The sequence below is a fragment of the Myotis myotis genome, unplaced genomic scaffold (genome assembly GCF_014108235.1).
Source record: "Myotis myotis isolate mMyoMyo1 unplaced genomic scaffold, mMyoMyo1.p scaffold_m19_p_3, whole genome shotgun sequence".
Taxonomy (NCBI): domain Eukaryota; kingdom Metazoa; phylum Chordata; class Mammalia; order Chiroptera; family Vespertilionidae; genus Myotis; species Myotis myotis.
Window position 1 is genome coordinate 110,719,363 of NW_023416335.1, and position 22,416 is coordinate 110,741,778.

General features: G+C 43.9%; 1 protein-coding gene across 1 annotated transcript in view; it reads right to left on the reverse strand.

Annotated features, from left to right (window-relative positions):
* Positions 1–829: 829 nt before the first annotated feature.
* GJA3 (gap junction protein alpha 3) overlaps positions 830–22,416 on the reverse strand; it is a 30,796-nt gene continuing 9,209 nt past the window's right edge. Inside the window, 5 exon segments of the mRNA XM_036301735.1 lie at positions 830–2,130; positions 2,133–2,321; positions 2,324–2,473; positions 2,476–2,561; positions 2,563–3,375. Of these exon segments, the coding sequence (XP_036157628.1) occupies positions 1,970–2,130; positions 2,133–2,321; positions 2,324–2,473; positions 2,476–2,561; positions 2,563–3,359 (1,383 nt within the window). The 5' untranslated portion in view covers positions 3,360–3,375 and the 3' untranslated portion in view covers positions 830–1,969.

The following is a 22,416-nucleotide window of genomic DNA, read 5'->3' on the forward strand; positions in this document are numbered from 1 at the left end:
CTTGTCAGCTGTTTGGGGTCTTATCCCAGCTAGCCACATCTCTGTCTAATAAAGGCAGTGATAAAAAAATGGTCTTGCAGCCAACAATATAGTGATCTTGCTTTTGTAGTTAAAGAATTCATTTATTAATGCTTTCTGTAATGTTAAAATTGCTTCTCAGACTCCAGAATTCATGAAAAGAGAAATGCTTGATCATAAATCAATTTTGTCAAATGTACTGTATTTAAAATTCATTATGATGGAAATGTATATTATTGCTGAGGATATTATGGTGTACCCTTTTGATATGAAAGAGGTGATACCCTGTTTAAGGACATAACTCATACCACAAAAATGGCACACTTTCCTCAAGAGTACTGAGATGCACCATTTGAGAAAGGCTACAGGCCATGTATGGGAGGTGAGCATTGTTCAAGCTGGAGAGGTGGTCCAGCCCATACCACAGCCAGCTGAATGCACTAATGAACTAGCTGCTTGAGTTAATCTGAAGACAGGAATCACAGTTTATTCAAACAGACTTTTAGCGGGTCAAAAAGAATCATCAGAAAAGTAAAGGGATTCATAAAAAGAAACAGATCAAATTGACAGTGGACGGTGTTCTGCTGAATAAGAACTACAATCGGTGGCTGTTGGAGGTGAAAAGTGTGATGAGGACCACACTCAGCACCACCACTGCTCATCGGCTCAGACACTGGCTGAGACAGAACAGCGTGTGTGCAGGATAGGAAATTCTGTCATGTTTTGGCCACACACCCACACAAATAGCCTTCCCTGTCACAGCAGCGTCCGTGTGGATGACAAATCAGGCACACACACAAAATGACCCATGCACTTACACAGGGAGTGAACCCACACACTTTTATTTACACTTTAGAAAGCTACTGCGCTGTTCACAAAGAATGGTTAGGAAACATGAAGTTCATTTGCACTGTTAAAAAGGTGTAGTTTATTCATCCACCTGTAAAAATAATTTTCCTGGCAGCAGCAGTTAACTTTTAACCTCCCATTTTAGAACTTCAAGTATTTGAAAGGCATTTAAGTTTTTCCCTGCTTTTATTTCATTTTTTACTTTCTCATAGTAATGGACCGACTCATGAAGTCAAAGCATTTATTTTTAAAAAAATTTCAAATCTTTACTGGTGGGAAAAGGGACAAATAATCACTATTTTGGTCAGTATCCATGTAATAGTAATACATTTCTTATATTTTTTTAGAAAGAGAGAAAGTGGGAAATATAGACCTATACGTACAATTCAAAGCAGAAAATAACAACAACACAAAACAAACAAAAAAACAACCACACAAAGGAGTGCCTGCCACATTACTGCTTCCATTTCTTTGTTAAAAGTGATCTCAAGTGTGGCTGCATTTCCACCTGCTTTCTTCCCAGCCCCCTCTGTGCCACCACCCACAAATCTCTGCCTCTGGGGGAGCTGTTCATTGTTATTTGTCATGAAACCTGCACTTCGATATCCTGGGCTTCACATGGAATTTCAGAATCCCAAATGACACTACATAGGCTTGCTCTAAGTTTCTTCTTAGTGCAGTTTGGCAAATATCCCAATTGAACTTCAACTCTGAGTTAAAAGTATCAAACATGGATAGGGCGAAGTGCAGCTATGAGCTTCTGGGCTGCCCAGAGGCTCCGGAGAGCTCAGGACAGAAAACCCAATGGCCCCAAACTGAAGTGACTGCGGACACCTGCCTCTTTATCATCCCAGAACAGCCCGCTACAGAGACAGAAACACCTGAGAAGGTCTCCTGGCTCAGGGCTCTTGGGTACCATGAATATCCTTAAAGGGCATCGGCCCCTGCACACCACTTTGCCCCCATCCCCATAGAAAGCATTGTCGCCCTCCCCACTCCACCTCCAGCGTTAAGGACAGCAAGCACTGACACAGAAACCTGACCTCTCGGGTGGTCTTCTCCCCCCACTCCAGCGCTCTCTGTCACTAGGCTCTCTAGCTGCTCAATGGAAGTGCACTTTGGTTTTGATGCTAGAAAAGTGGTGGAGACCACCACTAGATGGCCACGTCACAGGGTCTGGCCTGGCTGTTGCTGCCTTTCTGGCCTTGCTTGACCGTCTGGGGTCTGTGGGCAGCAAAGGTGGCATGTGCACCTCCACAGCGGGGTCACTGCCTGCTGCTGCTCATCAGGAGTCACTTCCAATCTGCTCTCTCCCAGGATGCTGCTGTCCCCATTCTCCAACACGACAGATTCTTTGCTGCCTCCTCTGCCCTCCTGAGGGGTCTGCAGGGGGCTGCCTGGAGGGGTAAAGGAGGAAGATGTGGACACAGGTGGGGAGACCTTCCTCACAGAATCTGCTGCCCAGGCTCCTGGTTGGCCCAATTCTGCTCTGTCATTATGAGGTGGTGGTTACTATTGTAGAATTTGTTAGGGTGGCCCTTCCCCTGTGTTTGGGAAAGCGCTGCCATGTTGAAGTCTGTTGCTGGTGGAGGGGCCCTGGAATAATGATGATTGTTTCTCATCCCAGGGAAGAGACAGAGAGCGTGTAGTAGAAGGGCACCCCAAGTACCAGTGTCTGTGGCCTAGTGGGAGGGGAGTGGGATCACATCCCCAGATATTGCTGCCCCCACCCTGGATTCAGCGGTGTCTGGGCCATAGTGGTTGGCCATGCCCTGTTTAAGCTTCTTCCAGCCCAGGTGGTATATCTCTAGCACGTTGAGTAAGAGGGACAGGCAGGCCACAACCAGCATGAAGATGATGAAGACGGTCTTCTCTGTGGGCCTGGAGATGAAGCAGTCCACCATGTTGGGGCAGGGCCACCGGTCACAGTGATAGAGCGGCTTTAGCTCAAAGCCATACAGAAAGTACTGCCCAGCGATAAAGCCTACTTCAAACAGTGTCTTAAAGATGATATTGAATATGTAGGTCCGGAGCAGTGCCCCAGCAATTCGGACCTTGCCCCGGTCGTCCCGCAGAATGAATTTGTCCTTCTGGCTGTGGTTCCTGGGCCCACACTGCCCATCGGGTCTGAGGTGTAGGCTGCCTCCCTTCAGCTTCTCTTCCTCCCTCCCTTTCTTCTTCTCTTCCATACGCATGATGTGCAGCACATGCCCCAGGTAGATGAGGGTGGGTGTGGACACGAAGATGATCTGCAGCACCCAGAAGCGGGTGTGGGAGATGGGGAAGGCTTTGTCGTAGCACACATTCTCACAGCCCGGCTGCTGGGTGTTGCAGGTGAAGTCTGACTGCTCATCTCCCCACACCTCTTCCACAGCAGCTCCTAGCACCAGGATTCGGAAGATGAACAGGACTGTCAGCCAGACCTTGCCAATGACTGTGGAGTGCTCCTGTGCATTCTCCAACAGTCTCCCCAGGAAGCTCCAGTCCCCCATTTCTTCAGACTCCAGCCTGTAAGGGGACATGCTTGTTAATAATTGGGTAGTACAGGTGAGCTGTAGTCCAGCTGCCAAAGGGGCAGGTGTCATTGTCCCTGAGGGATGGAATATCTGTCATTGGATGGCTGTCCTAACACTTCCCACTGTGGGATGTGCTGCAGAGCTCTCCACAGCCCTGTATGTTCATGTGTGTGAATAAGTTTGTGTGCACATGTACATGCACCTATGTTAAGCTGCATACACACATGTGCACACCTATACATGTGTTCACCTGTGCATGCATATACATGTCAGTGAAAACATGTGTGCATAATGTGAGTGGTTACATGTACAGGTGTGTGCATACCTGCCTCTGTGTGAGTGCAGGTATTGCACCTGTATACATTTTATAGTGCATGTGTGTTGCATGTGTGAAAAGTTTACGTGAACATACATGCACAATGCTTTCATATGTGTGTGTTCATGTGCACATTGTAATCTGTGTGCACGTGTCTCTGTGTGTACATTTTCATGTACATATGTGCATGTACCAGTGTGTGCACACACTTATGTACATGCATGTGTCTGTGCATATATACGTGTGTGGAGTGTATACCTGTCTCTATATAACTCTACATACTGCTCACCAACATGCCACATAGTCTACAGCACTGATGTGGTTCTGTAGTCACCCTACTCAAGCATGGATTAAATGAGAGAAACACAGGTTACTTAACAAGTGACTTTCCTAAGGGACACGGACCTCTCCCAGCCTCCTAACTCCAGCCTGGCCTCTTCCGGGCTCTGTCTCTGGGGCTTCCTGTGCAGCCGTCCAGTTCCTCATCTCACCTGTCCTGCTCACGTGAGGTTAGACTAGAGCAATGTTCTCCCAGATACTGCCGAGCTCATTCCACCTTCATAACGTCTGCCGTATTAATCTGTTACCTCTTCCACTTTTTACCTTCCTTTTGAATCTTTCTCTTTGCAAATGTTACATAGATGGTTCACTTTCTGTGCGTCCTTGGGCAGGAGCCTGTGTCTCTAACTGTAAGGTGGGGTCCATACTCATATGCAGTGAACTGCCTCTTGGGCAGAGGGAAGTAAGACTCCTGGGCCCACTTTGTGAAGATGACAGTGCTCCTCAGACACAGGGGACCAAGCCTACAAGGTATCCTCCATGTGGCCTCTGCTCAAACAGGTCAGATGCTCCAAACTGGAACCAAAGACAGCACCGCTGTTCTCACGGCCAGTCTGTGCAGTAAGGAACATGGGCTAGGCCGTGAGTATACATACAAGAATAAAGAAAACTCTATCATGTCGAATCTGAAAATGCTTAATAATACTAATTTTTAGGAATTGGTTTAAAGGCAAATAAACAAACAAAACTTTATTCCCTGTGACCTAAAAAAGATAGACAGATGTTAATCCTCTTTTCGAGTAAACTTCCAATGCTTTGTTTTGGTCATTTGAGCTCCATAGAGAAATCTTAATCTTCATGTATCCTACCAGCCTCCTTGCCCCATATAACTGCCATCCGCTCTACTCTGCATGTTTTTAGATATTAAGAAGTTTTCATTGAGAAACTTAATTATTGAACATGAAACCACCCACTCTCCAATGAAGGATGTCAGGGAATTATTCTAGGTTACAGCCTGCTTCTCCTCCAAGCTATCAATTCTGACTCCTACACAGACCCCATAGCCATCCCGCTGAGCTTGGAGGGATGCCTTCAGCCCCAGACTGTCACAAGATCCCTAACTCTGCCTTCGGCCCTAGCCCCTCCCTCCACCCTGTTGGACATCTGCCTCTGGGACACAGGACAAGAGCCATGGCCAGTGTGCACCCCCCAGGAGGACCTGGTCCAGCACTCTGGGCACCAAACTTCCTGTGGGCCCAGAAACATGACATTTATGCATTAGCACATGCTGTGTCTTCAACTTAAACACGGTCTCTATCTTGAGATCTATTTGTGGAGATGGGAAAATTCAGGAGAATAGGGAGCTCTATAAGGGCAGAGGGATTTCAGAGAAGTGTACTAATATTAAAAGGTATAGCTGGGGAGGAGTGCAATTGGAACTGGGCTTAGGAGATGTGGCTTTGGATAGAAGGGGGAGTGAAGGGAGTACCTTTTAAGAACAGAGCAATGTTCCTTTGTGGCAGGAATACGTGTGATCATGTGACTGACACAGGGCGTTGGATTAGAAAGCAGTGAATTTAATGGCTGCTTGTGCACATGGAGCTAGGCTGGGGCCATGTTTGCACACAGTAGGCATTCAGTAAGCACTGGTGGTGCACATGAACCGAAGAACTAGAGAGCCATTAACCCACTTAGAGAGGGGAGAGAGATGCTGAAGTGTTGTTCAAGAAAGAAGGTGCCATCTACAGCCCGCTGGGAGTCAGGAAGGGTGTGGTGGCCTTGGAGTGAGCATTGAAGACCAGGCTGGATGACAGGAGGGTTGAATGGAAAAGAGGAAGGACAGAGAAGAGATACTTTCTGAAGACAAAAAGAAAGCAGCGTGTAGTTTCTGAGCAGAGCCAGAGATGAGAGAGGTATGAGTGAAAGACAAATCTTACATGCCTGAGCCTGGTGAGCGGGAAAGTTATGGGGGGATTCAAAGAGAAGGACATTGGGAAGCAGTGCTAACTGAGGTTGGAAGGGGAGATGAGAACTTTGGTTTGGTGACTGTGTGGATTAAAAGCAGTGGTGGGAGATTTGAGTGAAAGTGACCAGCAGGAAGCTGGAGACCTGGGGTTAGAAGCAGTTGGGAAGAGGGTCTACAGGGTAGCACCTCCTCTTCTGGCATTACTGGGAGGGATTTACCCCTGGCCAATTGGCTGTGTAGACTAGCTACGACTATAGTGGAAGAGCTACTGTGCAGGAGATGCCCTTATGGAGCAGGGCTTGCTTCAATGGGGCTTTGGTGCTCTCCAAGTCTGCCCTTTGAGTGTGTTGCTCGTGTGTGTGGTAGATGTCATGTTTAGAGACAGATGTCATGGACAATGCAGCACAAGAGATGAAGAGAATACAGAACCGATTCATTGCCCTTGGTGCGTGTAAAGGTGGCCAATGTGTGGTGGGTGCTTCGTGAAGGGCACGCGATCTGACAAGGTGGGTGAGGGCCTGAGACAGAGCAGAGCTGGAGACCAGAGACCCTCCCTGGAGAGGGTGGCAGGAAGGGACCACCCTCAGTGTTTTCTGATGGGTTCTGCCAGAGAGTCCATAGTCTTTAAGTTTCATTAGGTTCTTGGACTTTGTGCCCTGAAAATTTGTTTTATCCTTTTATATTTTATTTTCATTATTGTTTCTCCTAGTCATCTGGCAACGTTCTTTTAGAAAAGTCTAACCGTGGGAGGAAAATGGTCAGGTAGATCCTGCATATTTGTAAAGATCAGACACCCCAGAGCCAGCAGATGCAAGGAAACCGGGAAGGGCTGGGAGGAAGGGCACCCAGGACCAGGAGAGTCTGACTCCCCTGCTGATGCCTTTTAGGTCTCAGAAGGCTTTTTCCCCTGAGAGCAGTCATCAAGAATGAGAACTGGGATGGCCCAGAATTGAGGAGGCATGTTATACATATTCATATATGCATAATGCACGTACACAGATAATAGGGTAGTAAAGGCCTGGGGTGAAGCAGGATCTGGGAGCAGGGGGCAATGGAGGATAAAAGGGGAAACATCTGTACTACTCCCAACAGTAAATTTTTTTTTTTCCAAAAAAGAAATAACAAGAATTTGAATTAGGAGAGGAAGATACAAACCTTTCCTTAGAAGCAGATGACATGGTGTGTGTTTTCCATAGAAATCCAAAGGACCTTCATAACCATGAGAACTAGAAAGCTCTTCCTAGCAGTTTGTTGGATATACAACTAATATATAAAGATAAGTTCCTAAGTATCAACAATAACAAGTCAGGAATTATAATACAAAACAATTTAGAACAAACATTATAAAAGCTAAAGTATCTAGGAATAAGCCTCACAAAAGATGTGTGAGATCTTCAGGGAAATCACCTAAAGCACCATTTCATTTAGTTATTTTTCCTGGAGATTTCTACTGTTCTTTCATTTGTGACATGTTTCTTTGTCTCTGCATTTTGGCTTTTTCCCTGTGTTTGTTTCTATGTATTAGGTAGAGCTTCTATGTCTCCTGGAATTGGTATAGTGGCCTTGTATAGTAGGTGTCCTGTAGGGCCCAGTCACCTGAGCTGGGCACTCTAGGTTCACTCCTGTGTGGGCTGTGTGCACTGTCCTGATGTAGCTGAGCCTTGCTTGTGGTTGGCATTACTGGGAGGGATTTACCCCTGGCCAATTGGCTGTATAGACTAGCTACGACTATAGTGGAAGAGCTGCTGTGCAGGAGATGCCCTTATGGAGCAGGGCTTGCTTCAATGGGGCTTTGGTGCTCTCCAAGTCTGCCCCTTGAGTGTGTTGCTCGTGTGTGTGTGGTAGAGTTATAATCTGGTGTATTTTGAAGCTGACTACTGGGTGCACTGGCTCTAGGGCCTCCAGGGAGGTACAAAGTCAGCTACTACTTGTGACCTTCCTGGGGCCACCCTGAACGAGCTACAGAGTGATCTGCAGATGGCTGCTGCTTGTTTTGGGCTTGGAGGTGCCCAGGAGAGGTCAAGCTGTGAACCAAAGCAGGCTGCTGCCTGTGCTGCGCCTGGGGCCTCTTAAATGTATGGGGCACATTGAGGTCAACTGCTGCTTGTTTGAGAGATTTTAGAAAAGTCTGAAGCCTGAGCCATGAAAAGATCATTGCAAACAGCTTGGGTGGCTGCCAATTGAGTGAGGGTGGGGTCTCAGGGAATTACCAGGGGCAGATGAAAAATGTGAGACAGATTGATGGAAACTCAGATATGGCACCTGCCAGTTGGCTCTGTGGTGGTGGTGGAGATCCTTTCAAACTACTGTCCCTGTGCTGGAGCTCAGAGAGAGTGAGTCCATGTAAGGCTGTGTGCTGGCCCTTTAAGAGAAACACCTGGGTCTCCAGCAGCCTCTGTGGCATTCAGACACTATTCCTGCTGATTTTTATAGCCCAAAGTTATGGGGATTTCTCTTCCTGGCACTGGAACCCTGGGCCAAGGGTCTGGTGTGGGGCTGGGATCTCTTGCTCCTCATGGAAGGCCTCCTCAGCCAAGATATTTCTTCCAATTAGAAAAACACCACACATGGGTGTCAAACCAGCCTGTTCCACATGTGGCTTCTTCTTTTTTTTAATCTTTAAATTCTTTATTAGTTAAGGAATTACAAATGTGTCCTCATTCCCCCCATTAACCCCCAGCCTCCCCCCTCGCCCCCGCCACTCAGGCTCTCATCCCCCTGTTGTCCATGTCCATTGGTTTGGCTTATATGCATGCATACAAGTCCTTTGGTTGATCTCTTCCCCTTACCCCCATCCTCCCCTACTTTCCTTCTGGGGATTAATAGTCTGATTGCTGTTTCTTTGCCTTTGGATCTGTCCCTGTTCATCAGTCTATGTTGTTCACTATAGTCCACAAATGAGTGAGATCATGTGGTATTTATCTTTCTCTGACTGGCTTATTTCACTTAGCATAATGCTCTCCAGTTCCATCCAAGCTGTTGCAAAAGGCAAGAGTTCCTTCTTTTTTACTGCAGCGTAGTATTCCATTGTGTAGATGTACCACAGTTTTTTAATCCACTCATCTGCTAATGGGCACTTAGGCTGTTTCCAAATCTTAGCTATGGTGAATTGTGCTGCTATGAACATAGGGGTGCATATATCTTTTCTGATTGGTGTTTCTGGCTTCTTGGGATATATTTCTAGAAGTGGGATCACTGGGTCAAATGGGAGTTCCATTTTTAGTTTTTTGAGGTTCTCCACAGTGGCTGCACCAGTTTGCATTACCATCAGCAGTACAGAAGGGTTCCTTTTTCTCCACATCCTCTCCAACACTTGTTGTTTATTGATTTGTTGATGATAGCCATTCTGACAGGTGTGAGGTGATACCGAATAGTCGTTTTGATTTGCATCTCTCGTATAATTAGTGACTTTGAGCATGTTTTCCTATGTCTTTCAGCCCTCTCTATGTCCTTTTTCGAAAAGTGTCTATCTAGGTCCATTGCCCATTTTTTGATTGGATTGTTTATCTTCCTATTATTAAGTTTCATGGGTTCCTTGTAAATGTTGGAGATTAAACCCTTATCGGTGATATCTTTGGCAAATATGTTCTCCCATGCTGTGGGTCTTCTTGTTTTGTTGATGGTTTCCTTTGCTGTGCAAAAGCTTTTTATTTTAATGTAGTCCCATTTGTTTATTTTCTCTTTAGTTTCCATTGCCCTAGGAGCATTATCAGAGAAGAAATTCCTTCGACATATGTTTGCGATTTCGCTGCCTATGGATTCCTCTAGTATTTTTATGGTTTCCCGTCTTACGTTTAAGTCTTTTATCCATTTTGAGTTTATTTTTGTGTATGATGTGAGTTGGTGGTCTAGTTTCATCTTTTTGCATGTATCTGTCCAATTTTCCCAACACCATTTATTGAAGAGACTCTCTTGACTCCATTGTATGCTCTGCCTCCTCTGTCAAATATTAATTGGGCATAGTGCTTTGAGTCAATTTCTGGGTTCTCTCTTCTATTCCATTGATCTATAGGTCTGTTCTTGTGCCAGTACCAAGCTGTTTTAAGAACAGTGGCTTTGTAATACAGTTTGATATCTGGTATTGAGATCCCACCTACCTTGCTCTTCTTTCTCGGGATTGCTGCAACTATTCAGGGTCTTTTTTATTCCAGATGAATTTTTGGAATGTTCATTCTAGATCTGTGAAATATGCCGTTGGTAATTTAATGGGGATTGCATTGAATATATAGATTGCTTTGGGTAATATGGACATTTTGATTATGTTGATTCTACCAATCCATGAACACGGTATGTTCTTCCATCTGTTTATGTCTTCCTCTATCTCTTTTTTCAGTGTCCTGTAGTTTTTCGCATATAAGTCTTTTACCTCCTTAGTTAAGTTTATTCCTAGGTATCTTAATTTTTTTGGTGTGATGGTAAATGGGATTGCTTTTTTAGTCTCCTTTTCTGTAAGTTCACTATTGGTGTAAAGAAATGCCTTAGATTTCTTGGCATTAATTTTGTATCCTGCTACATTGCCGAATTCATTTATTAACTCTAATAATTTTTTGATGGAATCTTTAGGGCTTTCTATGTACAGTATCATGTCATCTGCAAATAAGGACAGTTTTACTTCTTCTTTTCCAATTTGGATGCCTTTTATTTCTTCTTCTTGTCTGATCGCAATGGCTAGTACTTCCAGTACTATGTTGAACAGGAGTGGTGAGAGGGGACATCCCTGTCTTGTTCCTGTACTCAGGGGAAATGGCTTTAGTTTTTGCCCATTGATTATGATGTTGGCTGTGGGTTTGTCATATATTGCTTTTATTATGTTGAGGTATGATCCTTCTATTCCTACCTTGCTGAGAGTTTTTATCAAGAAAGGGTGTTGAATTTTGTCAAAAGCTTTTTCTGCACCAATTGATATGACTATGTGGTTTTTATCTCTCAGTTTGTTTATGTGATGAATCACGTTTATTGATTTGCGGATATTGTACCATCCTTGCATCCCTGGGATGAATCCTACTTGGTCATGGTGTATGATCTTTCTGATGTAATGCTGGATCTGATTTGCTAGAATTTTGTTGAGTATTTTGGCATCTATGTTCATGAGGGATATTGGCTTATAATTTTCTTTCATTGTGTTGTCTCTATCTGGTTTTGGTATTTAGGGTGATGCTGGCTTCATAGAATGAGCTGGGAAGTGTTCCTTTTTCTTGAATTTTTTGGAATAGTCTGAGGAGGATAGGTTTTAGTTCTTCCTTGAATGTTTGGTAAAACTCCCCTGTGAAGCTGTCTGGCCCCGGGCTTTTGTTTGCTGGGAGCTTTTTTTCTTTTTTAAATATATTTTATTGATTTTTTACAGAGAGGAAGGGAGAGAGATAGAGAGTTAGAAACATCAATGAGAGAGAAACATTGATCAGCCGCCTCCTGCACATCTCCCACTGGGGATGTGCCCGCAACCCAGGTACATGCCCTTGATCGGAATCGAACCTAGGACCCTTCAGTCCGCAGGCCGACACTCTATCCACTGAGCCAAACCGGTTTTGGCTTGCTGGGAGCTTTTTGATGACTGCTTCAATTTCTTCCATCGTTATTGGCCTGTTGAGATTTTTAGAATCCTCTGGATTGAGTTTTGGAAGATTGTATTTTTTTAGGAATATGTCCATTTCCTCCAGGTTGTCTAGTTTGTTAGAGTAGAGTTGTTTATAGTATTTTTTAACAATTCTTTGAATTTCTGAGGGGTCTGCTGTTATTTCGCCTCTTTCATTTCTGATTTTGTTTATTTGAGTCCTCTCTCTTTGCTTCTTGGTGAGCCTGGCTAGAGGCTCATCAATCTTGTTTATCCTTTCAAAGAACCAGCTCTTGCTTTCATTGATCTTTTGTATTGTTTTTTTGGTCTCTATATCATTTATTTCTGTTCTGATCTTTATTATCTCCTTTCTTCTGCTCACTCTGGGCTTTTTTGTTGTTCTCTTTCTAATTCTTTGAGTTGTAGAGTTAAATGATTTACTATCATTTTTTCTTTTTTTTTGAGATAGGCCTCTAGTGCTATAAACTTCCCTCTCAGGACTGCTTTCATTGTGTCCCATAGATTTTGGGTTGTTGTACTGTTATTGTCATTAGTTTCCAGGGTGTTTTTAATTTCTACTCTGATCTCACTGGTAACCCAATCATTATGTAGTAACATGCTATTCAGCTTCCAAGTGTTTGAGTTTTTTGGGTTGTTTTTATTGTGGTTTATTTCTAATATTATGCCCTTGTGATCTGAGAAGATGCTTGGTATGATTTCAATCTTCTTGTATTTGGGGATACTTTGCTTGTGACCCAATATATGGTCTATTTTTGAAGATGTCCCATGTGCACTTGAGAAGAACGTATAATCCGTGGCTTTGGGGTGAAATGTTCTGAAGATGTCAATTAAGTCCATCTGATCTAGTGAGTCATTTAGGATTGCTGTTTCTTTGCTGATCGTTTGTCTAGAGGATTTATCCAGTGATGTCAGTGGTGTGTTTAAGTCCCCTACTATGATTGTGTTGTTGTTGATCTCTCCCTTGTTATTTTCCAGGAGGTTTTTTATGTATTTGGGTGCTCCTGCATTGGGTGCATATATGTTTATAAGGGTTATATCCTCTTGTTGTATTGATCCCTTTAATATTATGAAGTGGCCTTCCTTATCTCTTGTTATGGTCTTCACTTTGAGGTCTATTTTGTCCAATATAAGTATTGCTACCCCAGCTTTTTTTTCATTTCCATTTGCCTGAAAGATATTTTTCCATCCCTTCACTTTCAGTCTGTGTGAGTCCCTTGTTCTGAGGTGGGTCTCTTGTAGACAGCATATATATGGGTCATGTCTTTTTGTCCATTCAGCCACTCGATGTCTTTTGATTGTAGCGTTTAGTCCATTTACATTTAAAATTATTATTGAAAGGTACGTACTTGGATTCATTTCTATTTTTGTGCCTGTGTTCTTTCTTACCTTTATATTTCTTCTTTTTACAGCATTCCTTTTAGCATTTCTTGCAGTGCTGGCTTGGTAGTGATAAACTCCCTTAGCCTTTTTTTTGTCTGCAAAGCTCCTGATTTCCCCTTCAATTTTGATTGATAGTCTTGCTGGATATAGTATTCTTGGATTCAGTCCTTTGCTTTGCAACACTTTGTATACCTCCTTCCATTCCCTTCTAGCTTCATGTGTTTCTGTTGAGAAATCATTTGATAATCTGATGGGGGATCCTTTATAGGTAACTCTGTTTCTCTCTTGCAGCCTTTAAGATTCTCTCTTTGTCTTGTACATTTGCCATCATTATTATGACGTGTCTTGGTGTGGGTCTTTTGGGGTTCATCTTGCTTGGGACTCTCTGTACTTGTATAACTTTTTTCTTCCCCATATCTGGGAAGTTTTCTGTCATTATTTCTTCAAATAGATTTTCTAATCCTTGTTGCTCTACTTGTCCTTCTTGCAGCCTTATTATGCGTATGTTACTTTGTTTCATGTTGTCCCGAAGCTCCCTTAGGCTCTCCTCCTGCTTTTTAATTTTTTTCTCCAGTTGCTGTTCAGATTGAGCTTGTTTCTCTGTCTTATCTTCTAACTCACTAATTCGGTCCTCTGCTTCTTCTAGTCTGCTGTTGAAACTTTCCATGGTGTTTTTGATTGTAGCTATGTCACTTTTCATTTCTTCCTGATTCTCGCATAGGTTGTTGATTTTCTCATCCATCCGGTGAATGAATTGTACAACCATTATTCTGAATTCTTTTTCTGTCATGTTGCATGCTTCAACTTCATTAATTTCCTTTCTTGGCGACTCCTCATTGTCTTTCCTCTGGGTGTTGTGTCGTCTCTTCATTCTGATTATCTCCCGATGGTTCAAACATGGAGTTGCATGGGCCTGGGCCGTGTGCAGTGGGAGCCTCCCACCACCCTAGTGTCACTGAAGAGCTCTGACACTAAGATGTGTGGTTGTTGTGGGTTGGTGGGAACCAGGCTCGCTCAGAGTCAGTGTTGTCAGCGCTCAATGTGGACTCGTACGTGCCCTTAGAATCAGGGACACTGCCTGCACCCTGCTGAAACAGAGACCCCCATGAAGCGTGTTGAAAATCAGCGCCCCCTAGTGTGCGCCAGGAGTCAGAGTTCCCCAAGAATCCAGTATCAGAGTCTCTGTTGCTTCGCTCGACCTCGCATTGAGAATCAGGGTCCCTGTGTGCCCTTGCACCAAGAATTGGAGCCATTGGCTCTTAGTATGAATGCTCAGGGAGTCAGGGATCTCAGGCGCAGGTGATAAGAAACACAGTCAAGTCACTGGTGCTTGGTGCTGCCTCCTGCCCAGAGAATCGGGGTCCCTGGGCCCCGGGCTACGCGGGACAAATTCCCGGTGTTCGGTGTTCGTGCGATTGCTCCCAGCCCAGGGCTCCTGGAGCAGGCAGTGCGTGCAGGACCAGTTCTCAGTGTTCGCGAGTTTGCTCCCAGCTCAGGACCAGTTCCAAGGTGCTCGGGCACTTCCAGGCTAAAGTTCCTGTGTCAGCACTGAGGCCCTGGCAAGGGGTGGGTCTATCAGTTACTATAGCACCTGCAGGTAGGGGGATGGGCTCTGTTACTCACGGATCTGCTGCGGGGATTTCTGAACTTTTGGTATCCGCAGGTCTGTAGCTGTGGTCACAGGTCTCTGTCCCCAGTGGCTGCAGGGTCCTGGTATGCGTCTGAGATCAGACTGGATGGTGCTGAGGCCAGGATCCTAGTCTCAAGCAGCTCTGTTTCCCAAAATGGCGTGGTCGCCGTGCCTGTGCTGGCTGCCCAGGAGTGTCTGCGCAGGGAGCGGGGCTCTGCCGCCTAAGACTGCCCGGTTTAGCAGCCCCTTAGAAGACCTGCAGAATCTAACTGTCCCTAGCTCATACACACACACCACACACGTCTACACACTCCTCTATCACTTCCTTGCGCTCTCACACTCTCTCCCTCCCTACCTTCCTGCGGATCGCCATTTCGGATTCTCCTGGATTCTTCTTTACTTCTCTAGTTGTAGATCCTCTGTTTAGTCAGCATTCAGGCGGTTCTGAATGATGGTTTTTCTGTATTTTAGTTGTAATTTTGATGTGGTTGTGGGAAGATACAAGTTTACCAATGCCACCATCTTGACCGGAAGTCCTGTCATCTCTTTTTCTTGTCTTCTTATTTTGGCCAGGACATCTAATGCAATGTGGACCAATTTTTTGGTACTATTATTGGATTTTACTGTGAAAGTTATGTTAGCCTGAAAAATTATAAATTCTCTAAATAAGCTTTTGTAAGAACCTCCTATAAATGAGTTTGGGGACTAATATTTTTTTAGTGTTTTTGGAAGAATACTGGATTACAAATTCAATTTCATTAACTGATACTGATATGTAAATGTTTGTTATTTCTTAAGTCAATTTAGCCAAATTTAGTTCATTATTTCTTAAGTCAAACTTTAAGAAAAATTTCTACTTAATCTAAGTTTCAAATTTTGCTGTTGTAAATTTATTCATAGTATTTTATTATGATTGAAACTATGTAGTAATTTTAGTTAAATTCCTTTGTTTGGTTCCAGATATTATTTATTCTAAGTTTCTAAAATATTAGTCTTTTTAGAAGTTTATCTTTTACTATAGAACCAACTTTGATAAGCTTAAAAAAGAATTAGAGTTTATTTTGTTATTTTAAACTGTCTTATCATATATGTTACATTTATAGTGTGTAAATAAATCTACAAAATAAATCTATAATTTTCTTTATTGTAATTACCGTTGCTCTAAGCCACTCTTCAGAAAGTGATGTACTGGTAGATTCATTTTCAGTTTAAGGATAGTTACTTTTCTTCCAGTCCAGAGTGTTTAAAATTGTTAAATATTAGTGATACCCTAATAATAGCACAGTTACTTAATCATACTAGTATAAATTGGAATTACTAATTAAAAGCAAATTAAGATATTTTTACTCTTGCTTAGTGAACAAAACCCCATAGCCTTATAATTATGATATTTTATTACTCTGCTTATATTACTGACACAAATCACATCTGTCAAAATGTTTTCTGTTTTCAGCAATAACAATTTCTATAGCATACATATAATTTTACTTTTCTTATTCAACTCTATTTCTTTTAGTATATAACCAGAAATCTCTTTTTAAAATGTTTTTATTTATTTCAGAGAGGAAGGGAGAGGGAGAGAGAGATAGAAACATCAATTATGAGAGAGAATCATTGATTGGCTGGCCTCCTGCACACCTACTCCCTCCCCCTTACTGGGGACGGAGCCTGCAACCTGGGGATGTGCCCTGACTGGGAATCAAACCATGACCTCCTGGTTCATAGGTCGATGCTCAACCACTGAACCATTCCAGCTGGGCCAGAAATCTTTTCTATGTTCTAGGATAAAAGATTCATTTTTAAAGCTATTGAGAAATGGAGTCTCATGAATAAATTAGCAATAATTCATTAAGATAATGAATGAAAAACATTTAATGATTTCTTACATTTAGTATCATTAGTTTGTTAACAGCAAATTTAATGCAAAACACTAATTCTTCAAATGAAAGAAAATGTAAAAATGAAGAAATTGTTCACACCTACCATCACTAAGTCATACCTTTGAAGATACAGAGATTTAAAAAAGCAAGCAGTAGAGTACTAACCTAGAAATCATGATAAAAAATTTTCCATCACTGTAAGAATAAAAAATTAAGATTAAATTTTATCCAAATTACAAAAACATACTGTTTTTTAGAGACATATGTATGCTGTGTATGGTCACATGATTTAGATATTTTCCCCTCTTCAATTAAGGAAACATTAATCAAACACTTATATATCTATGCCACTGAAGATACAAAAATAATTAGGGTATGGTTCCTACCCTCAGGATGTTCATTCACAATCTATGAAATAAGAAAATTTGTAAAAACCCAATCAAAATATAATATGACAAGTGCTACATAGTGTTGGTAATAGCCATAATCCAGTGGAGGGGGTGGGAAGAGGAGACTGGACAATAATTAAGATGAACCCAGGGTTTAGGGTCAAAGTGCTTCTCAAAGGCCTTTCCACTGTTTAAAATGTTTTGTTAATATTTTAGTGCATTACACAAGATCTGTATTTACTAATGTATTTATATACAATAATGAAGTAAAATACTAAAAATCAGTATATCCTTTTAAATTTCTGTTAGGTGCATTTCAAGTAATAGTAACATCTACAAGACCAGCTATTGGTTAAATCCTCTACATGCATGAGATTTTATAAAATAGCTGTGATGAGAGAGAGAACCAAGATGGGTACTTGCCACCTCTCACAACCACATCAATATAACAACTAAAATAGAGAACAATCATCATTCAGAACTGCCTGAATGCTGGCTGAATGGAAGTCCTACAACTAGAGAAGTAAAGAAGAAAGTACACTGAGACTGGTAGGAGGGGTAGAGGCACAGAACAGATTAGTCTGACACCCATGTATGTCTTTTTTTTAATCAGGAGGGAGATGGTCTCTGCAAAGGTGGCCCGTGAGGAGCAAGGGGTCCCAGCCCCACACCAAACCCCCAGTCCAGGCTCCCAGAGCTGGGAAGAGAAGCCCCCATAACTATGAGCTGTAACAACTAGCAAGGATTGTGGCTGAATGACATGGAGGCTGCTGGAGACTAAGGAGTTCCTTTTAAAGGGCCAGTGCACGAACTTACATGGTCCTGCTTCCTCTGAGCTACAGTGCCAGGGTGAGACACATTTGAGGAGGAACTGGATTGTCTGGCATTGGGGGCAGGAACTCAGGGATGGCTTTCTACCAGATGGAGGTTCTCGCAGGGGTCACTGCTCCTTTGCTGGGACATCCAGGTCACAGGGCTGACTGGCAGCCATATATGAGTCTCCATAAGCCTGGCTCACACTGTTCACTCTGCCCTGGTGATTCCCTGAGACCCTGCCTCACCCAATTTGCAGCCCCACCCAACCTGTGTGCAGCAGCTTTTCCACATGAATGGCCTGTCCTTGCTCAGGTTTCAGACTTTGCTAAAATCTCTCAAACAAGCAGAATCTGGGTCAGGGTGCTCCAAATGTATCAATAAAAGGCCCAAGACCCAGCACTAGCACCAACGTGCATTGCATCACAGCTGGGCCTTTCCTGGGCATTTCCAAACCCAATACAAATAGGAGGAAGCTGTAGATCTCTCTTTAGCTCCTGCCTGGTAGCCCCAGGCTATGGCTCAGGTTCCACCTCCTTGGAGACCCAAAAGGCAGTGGACAGTGTTGGACTATAGCAGATTACAACTCTACACATTCATAAGCGACACACCCAAGGGGCAGATTCAGTGAGTACCAAAGCCCCACGGAAGCAAGTCCTGCTCCATAGGGGTGTCTCCTGTACAGCAGCTCTGCCACTGTAAATGCAGCTGGTCCTCATAACCAGTTGGCCTGGAGGTCAATTCTTCCCAGTGATGCCAACAGCAACCAAGTCTCAACTACATCAAGACTGTGCTCACATCCTGCACAGGGGCGCACCTAGAGTGACCAGCTCAGTGACCAGCGCACCTAGAGTGACTGGGGAGGCTAAGCCACTGGGCCCTATAGGACATCTGCTACACAAGGCCACTTTACCAATTCCAGGAGATATAGCAGCTCTAACCAATATAAAGAAACAAAGACAGGGAAGCAGCTGAAATGCAGAGACAAAGAAACATGTCACAAATGAAAGAAATGGAAGAGAGGAAACTACTGGATTCAGAATTCAAAACCATGGTTATAAGACTACTCAAGAATCTTCATGAGACCAAGAAGGAACTTAGTGAGATTTTCAAGGATCTTAGTAAGAATACCAAACACATGGAAAATGACAAGTCAGAAATTAAGCATATGCTGACTCAAATAAAGGATAATATACAGGGATTGAACAGTAGAGTAGAGGATTCCAAGAATCAAATCAATGATTTGAACTTTGAAGAAGCAAAAAATACCCAATAGAAGAACAAAAAGAAAAAAGAATCCAAAAATATGAAGATAATGTAAGGAGCCTTTGGGACAACTTCAAGTGTACCAATGTTTGCATTATGGGGGTGCCAGAAGAAGAGAGAGAGCAAGATATTGCAAACCTATTTGAAGAAATAATGACAGAAAACTTCATCTATCTGGTGAAAGAAATAGACTTACTAGTCCAGGAAGCGAAGAGAACCCCAAACAAGAGGAACCGAAAGAAAACCACACCAAGACACATCATAATTAAAATGCCAAGGGCTAAAAACAAAGAGAAAGTCTTAAAAGCAGCAAGAGAAAAGCAGTTAGTTCCTACAAGGGAGTGCCCATAGGACTGTAAGCTGATTTCTCAACAGAAACTATGCAGGCCAGAAGGGAGTGGCAAGAAATATTCATAGTGATGAAAAGCAAGGACCTACAACCAAGATTACCCTACCCAGCAAAGCTATCATTTAGACTTGAAGGTCAGATAAAGAGCTTCACAGACAAGAAAAAGCTAAAGGAGTTCATCATCACTGAAACAGTATTACATGAAATGTTGAAGGGTATTCTTTAAGAAGAGGAAGAAGAAGAAAAAGATAAAACACATGAACAACAAAATGGTTTAAATACATATCTATCAACAATTGAATCTAAAAATCAAAATAAACAAATGAGAAATCTAATGAACAGAATAAACTAGTGAATAAAATAGAATCAGAGGAATGGAAATGGAATAGACTGACGATTTTCAGAGGGAAGGGGGTTGGGGGGCAGGAAGAGATTAAACAAAGATCTTATATGCATATGTGCATTTCCTAAAGACACAGGGTGTTTAATAGGGTGGTGAAGGAGTGGGACTAGGCGGGAACTGGGTGAAGTGGGGCAATGGGGGGAAAAGAGGGACATTTGTAATACTCTCAATGATAAAAATTTTTAAAAATGTAGAAAAAGTAAATAAAAGTAAATAAAATGGCTGTGATAAATACAGAGAATTAACTTTAAGTTTCAAATGTATAGTGTACAAGTTAAGAAAATGAATACCAACTATGTATGGTGTGAGATGGATAACTAGATTTATTGAGGTGATCACTTTCATAAGTTATGTAAATGTCTAATCACTGATTTGTACACCTGAAACTAATGTAATATTGTACAACTATAATTGAAAAATTTAAAAAATATTAAAAAGAAAATGAACACCACTTAAAAGGTAAGTATCATTCAAGAAAATTCTCAAAATTCTCTCTTACTGGCAAACCATGAACTTTTGTTAAATGCTCATATTCAAGACAGCTTTGAGCTGATTAAACTTTGCTGGTTACCCTTGCAGCACTGTCTAGTAGTTATAGTAGTGAAACTTCTATGAATTACTTCATAGGAATACCTGTGTCCCTTTTATTAGATGTTCATCTCAACGTGAACTAAACAGCTACACCCATGAAATATGGGCCAAATTAGCTGGTGTTTACTTTGAACACACTGACCTTTGGGAAATGAATTCCCTTTTCCTCTCTAAACTTTTACTGTCTGTCTTGCAATATTTCTCATAGCCACGATGGACTGCCAGTGAAGTGAAACACATATCGTAAGTCACCATCATTTTGATCATTTAGGTCTGGGAGACCAATGCATAATTCATGTTTCAGCTGTTTGTATATAACCATTTTTAAATGGCATATTTTGGTGATATCTTGATAAAATAAAAACTGAGGAACTTCACTAAAGCCCAGATGACAAACATTCATGAGTAGGAGCTCTGCATCCACTTATGTCCACTAGAGCGCAGACAGCAAAGCAAGTGCATGCGTGTCCCTGCCACTTGCTGGCAGGACAGCCCCTAAGCCTCTCCCACTCTTGTACTTGAACGCACAGTAACCAGCATATAGGTCAAGAATCAGGTCCTGGCACTTATCGCTAAAGGGTTTCTTTACACACACACACACACACACACACACACACACACACACACACACACACCTACCTTCCTTAAAGGGATGTAGGAGGCAACACGATTGCCTAATAAAACCAAGAAGCTGGGCAGAGAGCCTGTTGCTGCTGGACCAGCCTGGATTTTCCCTCCCTCCTTCTCGGTGGCCCTGTGCTCCCTAAGCCCCCAAGGTTTAAATAGTCCTTGGAGATCTCAGGCCTGAAGTTCTAGCAAGTCTGCTCACCCACCTTCGAGGGAGACATCCATAGGAAAGCATCCCCCCAACAACCTGCGCAGCCGCCGGCCAGCCCCTAGGAAATCTTTACTCAGCTGAGAACCGGGCTCTTCAGGAACCTCCAACCTCAGTTACCCCAAAGGGACCTCAGAGAGTCCCGAACCTCGCTCTGCAGCTCGGCTGCTCCCACAACTTCCCAAAGATTCCTAGCAATATTCCCAGAGGCCGGTTTCCAGCGAGCTATCAGGGCTCCCGGATCCCGGATCCCGGATCCCGCCCGTGCTCCGCACACTTACCCGCTGCTCTGGCCGGTGCCTCTCGAAATAGCGTTCCTGATGCCCTGGACCAGAACGTCAGAACGTTCTCTACCTGCTCACTGTGGCTGCACGCGTGCGCCCCGCACCAGGGCCCGGCCTCGCCGCCCCAGCGGCCATCCCCACGGCCCCCAAGCTCCGCTCCCGGGGCCACCACAGCAGCTGCCCCGGGCCCCGCCCCGCCCCAGTCCACAAGCGTCCGCCCCAGTTCACGCCCAGCGGCGCCAGAGAACCAAGGGCCCCAATGCGGGCTACACCCTGTGCCCACCGCTCCCTGCCTCCTGCTCCTCTTTTACACACCCCGCGCCCTGAATTCCACATCCTCCCATCCAACCCACTCCCACCCCATCACCCCACCAGCGTCCCTACCAGCGCCTGCCTCTCCCTCTCCCTGCATCATCCCCCATCACCGGTTCGGGACCAGCCCTAGTCTCCTCCCTCCCCTACACTCTCACGAGGCGAAGCAGGGTGCTTTGGTGGCTGCTGTCTGCGTGAGGACCCTAGACCTGAGGGCTACTGTCCCCGGTCAGCGGAGGGGAGGCCTGAGGGCACGAACCAGCGCGCGCACCCGGAGTGGTCTGGCCGCGGGCGGAGGAGCGCTGGCTACACAGTCCGGAGACTTTAAATAGAGCAGCCAGCCTGGCTCACCTCAAGCACAGTCACTGGGCCCACGGTCAGAGAGGCCCTTGTGCGTTTAAGAACCTGTTCCGACGCGCTTGAGACCTGGCCCCGCTGAGGGACAGGCAGGTCCTCGCGGTCACTCATTCTCACTGGTCCTGGTGACCGCGCAGGAGCACAGCCTACGCTGCTGGCCTCAGGGTAGAGGTATAACGTGTCTTCTTTCCTGCTCAGAGATGACATCCCGCACTTAGCTGGGCACCTGCGACACAGGCCAAGATCCAGGAGGGACCTGTTGTGACTCTGCCAGCCTGACTGGCTCAGCTAAGGCCCCTCTGCATTGCTTCGAATAGAATATTGCCATTATTTTAAACTTTTCATTAAATTGATTTGCATTAAAAAGCAAATACAGAAGCATATAAAGTTAAAAGCGGGAGTCCCATTTCT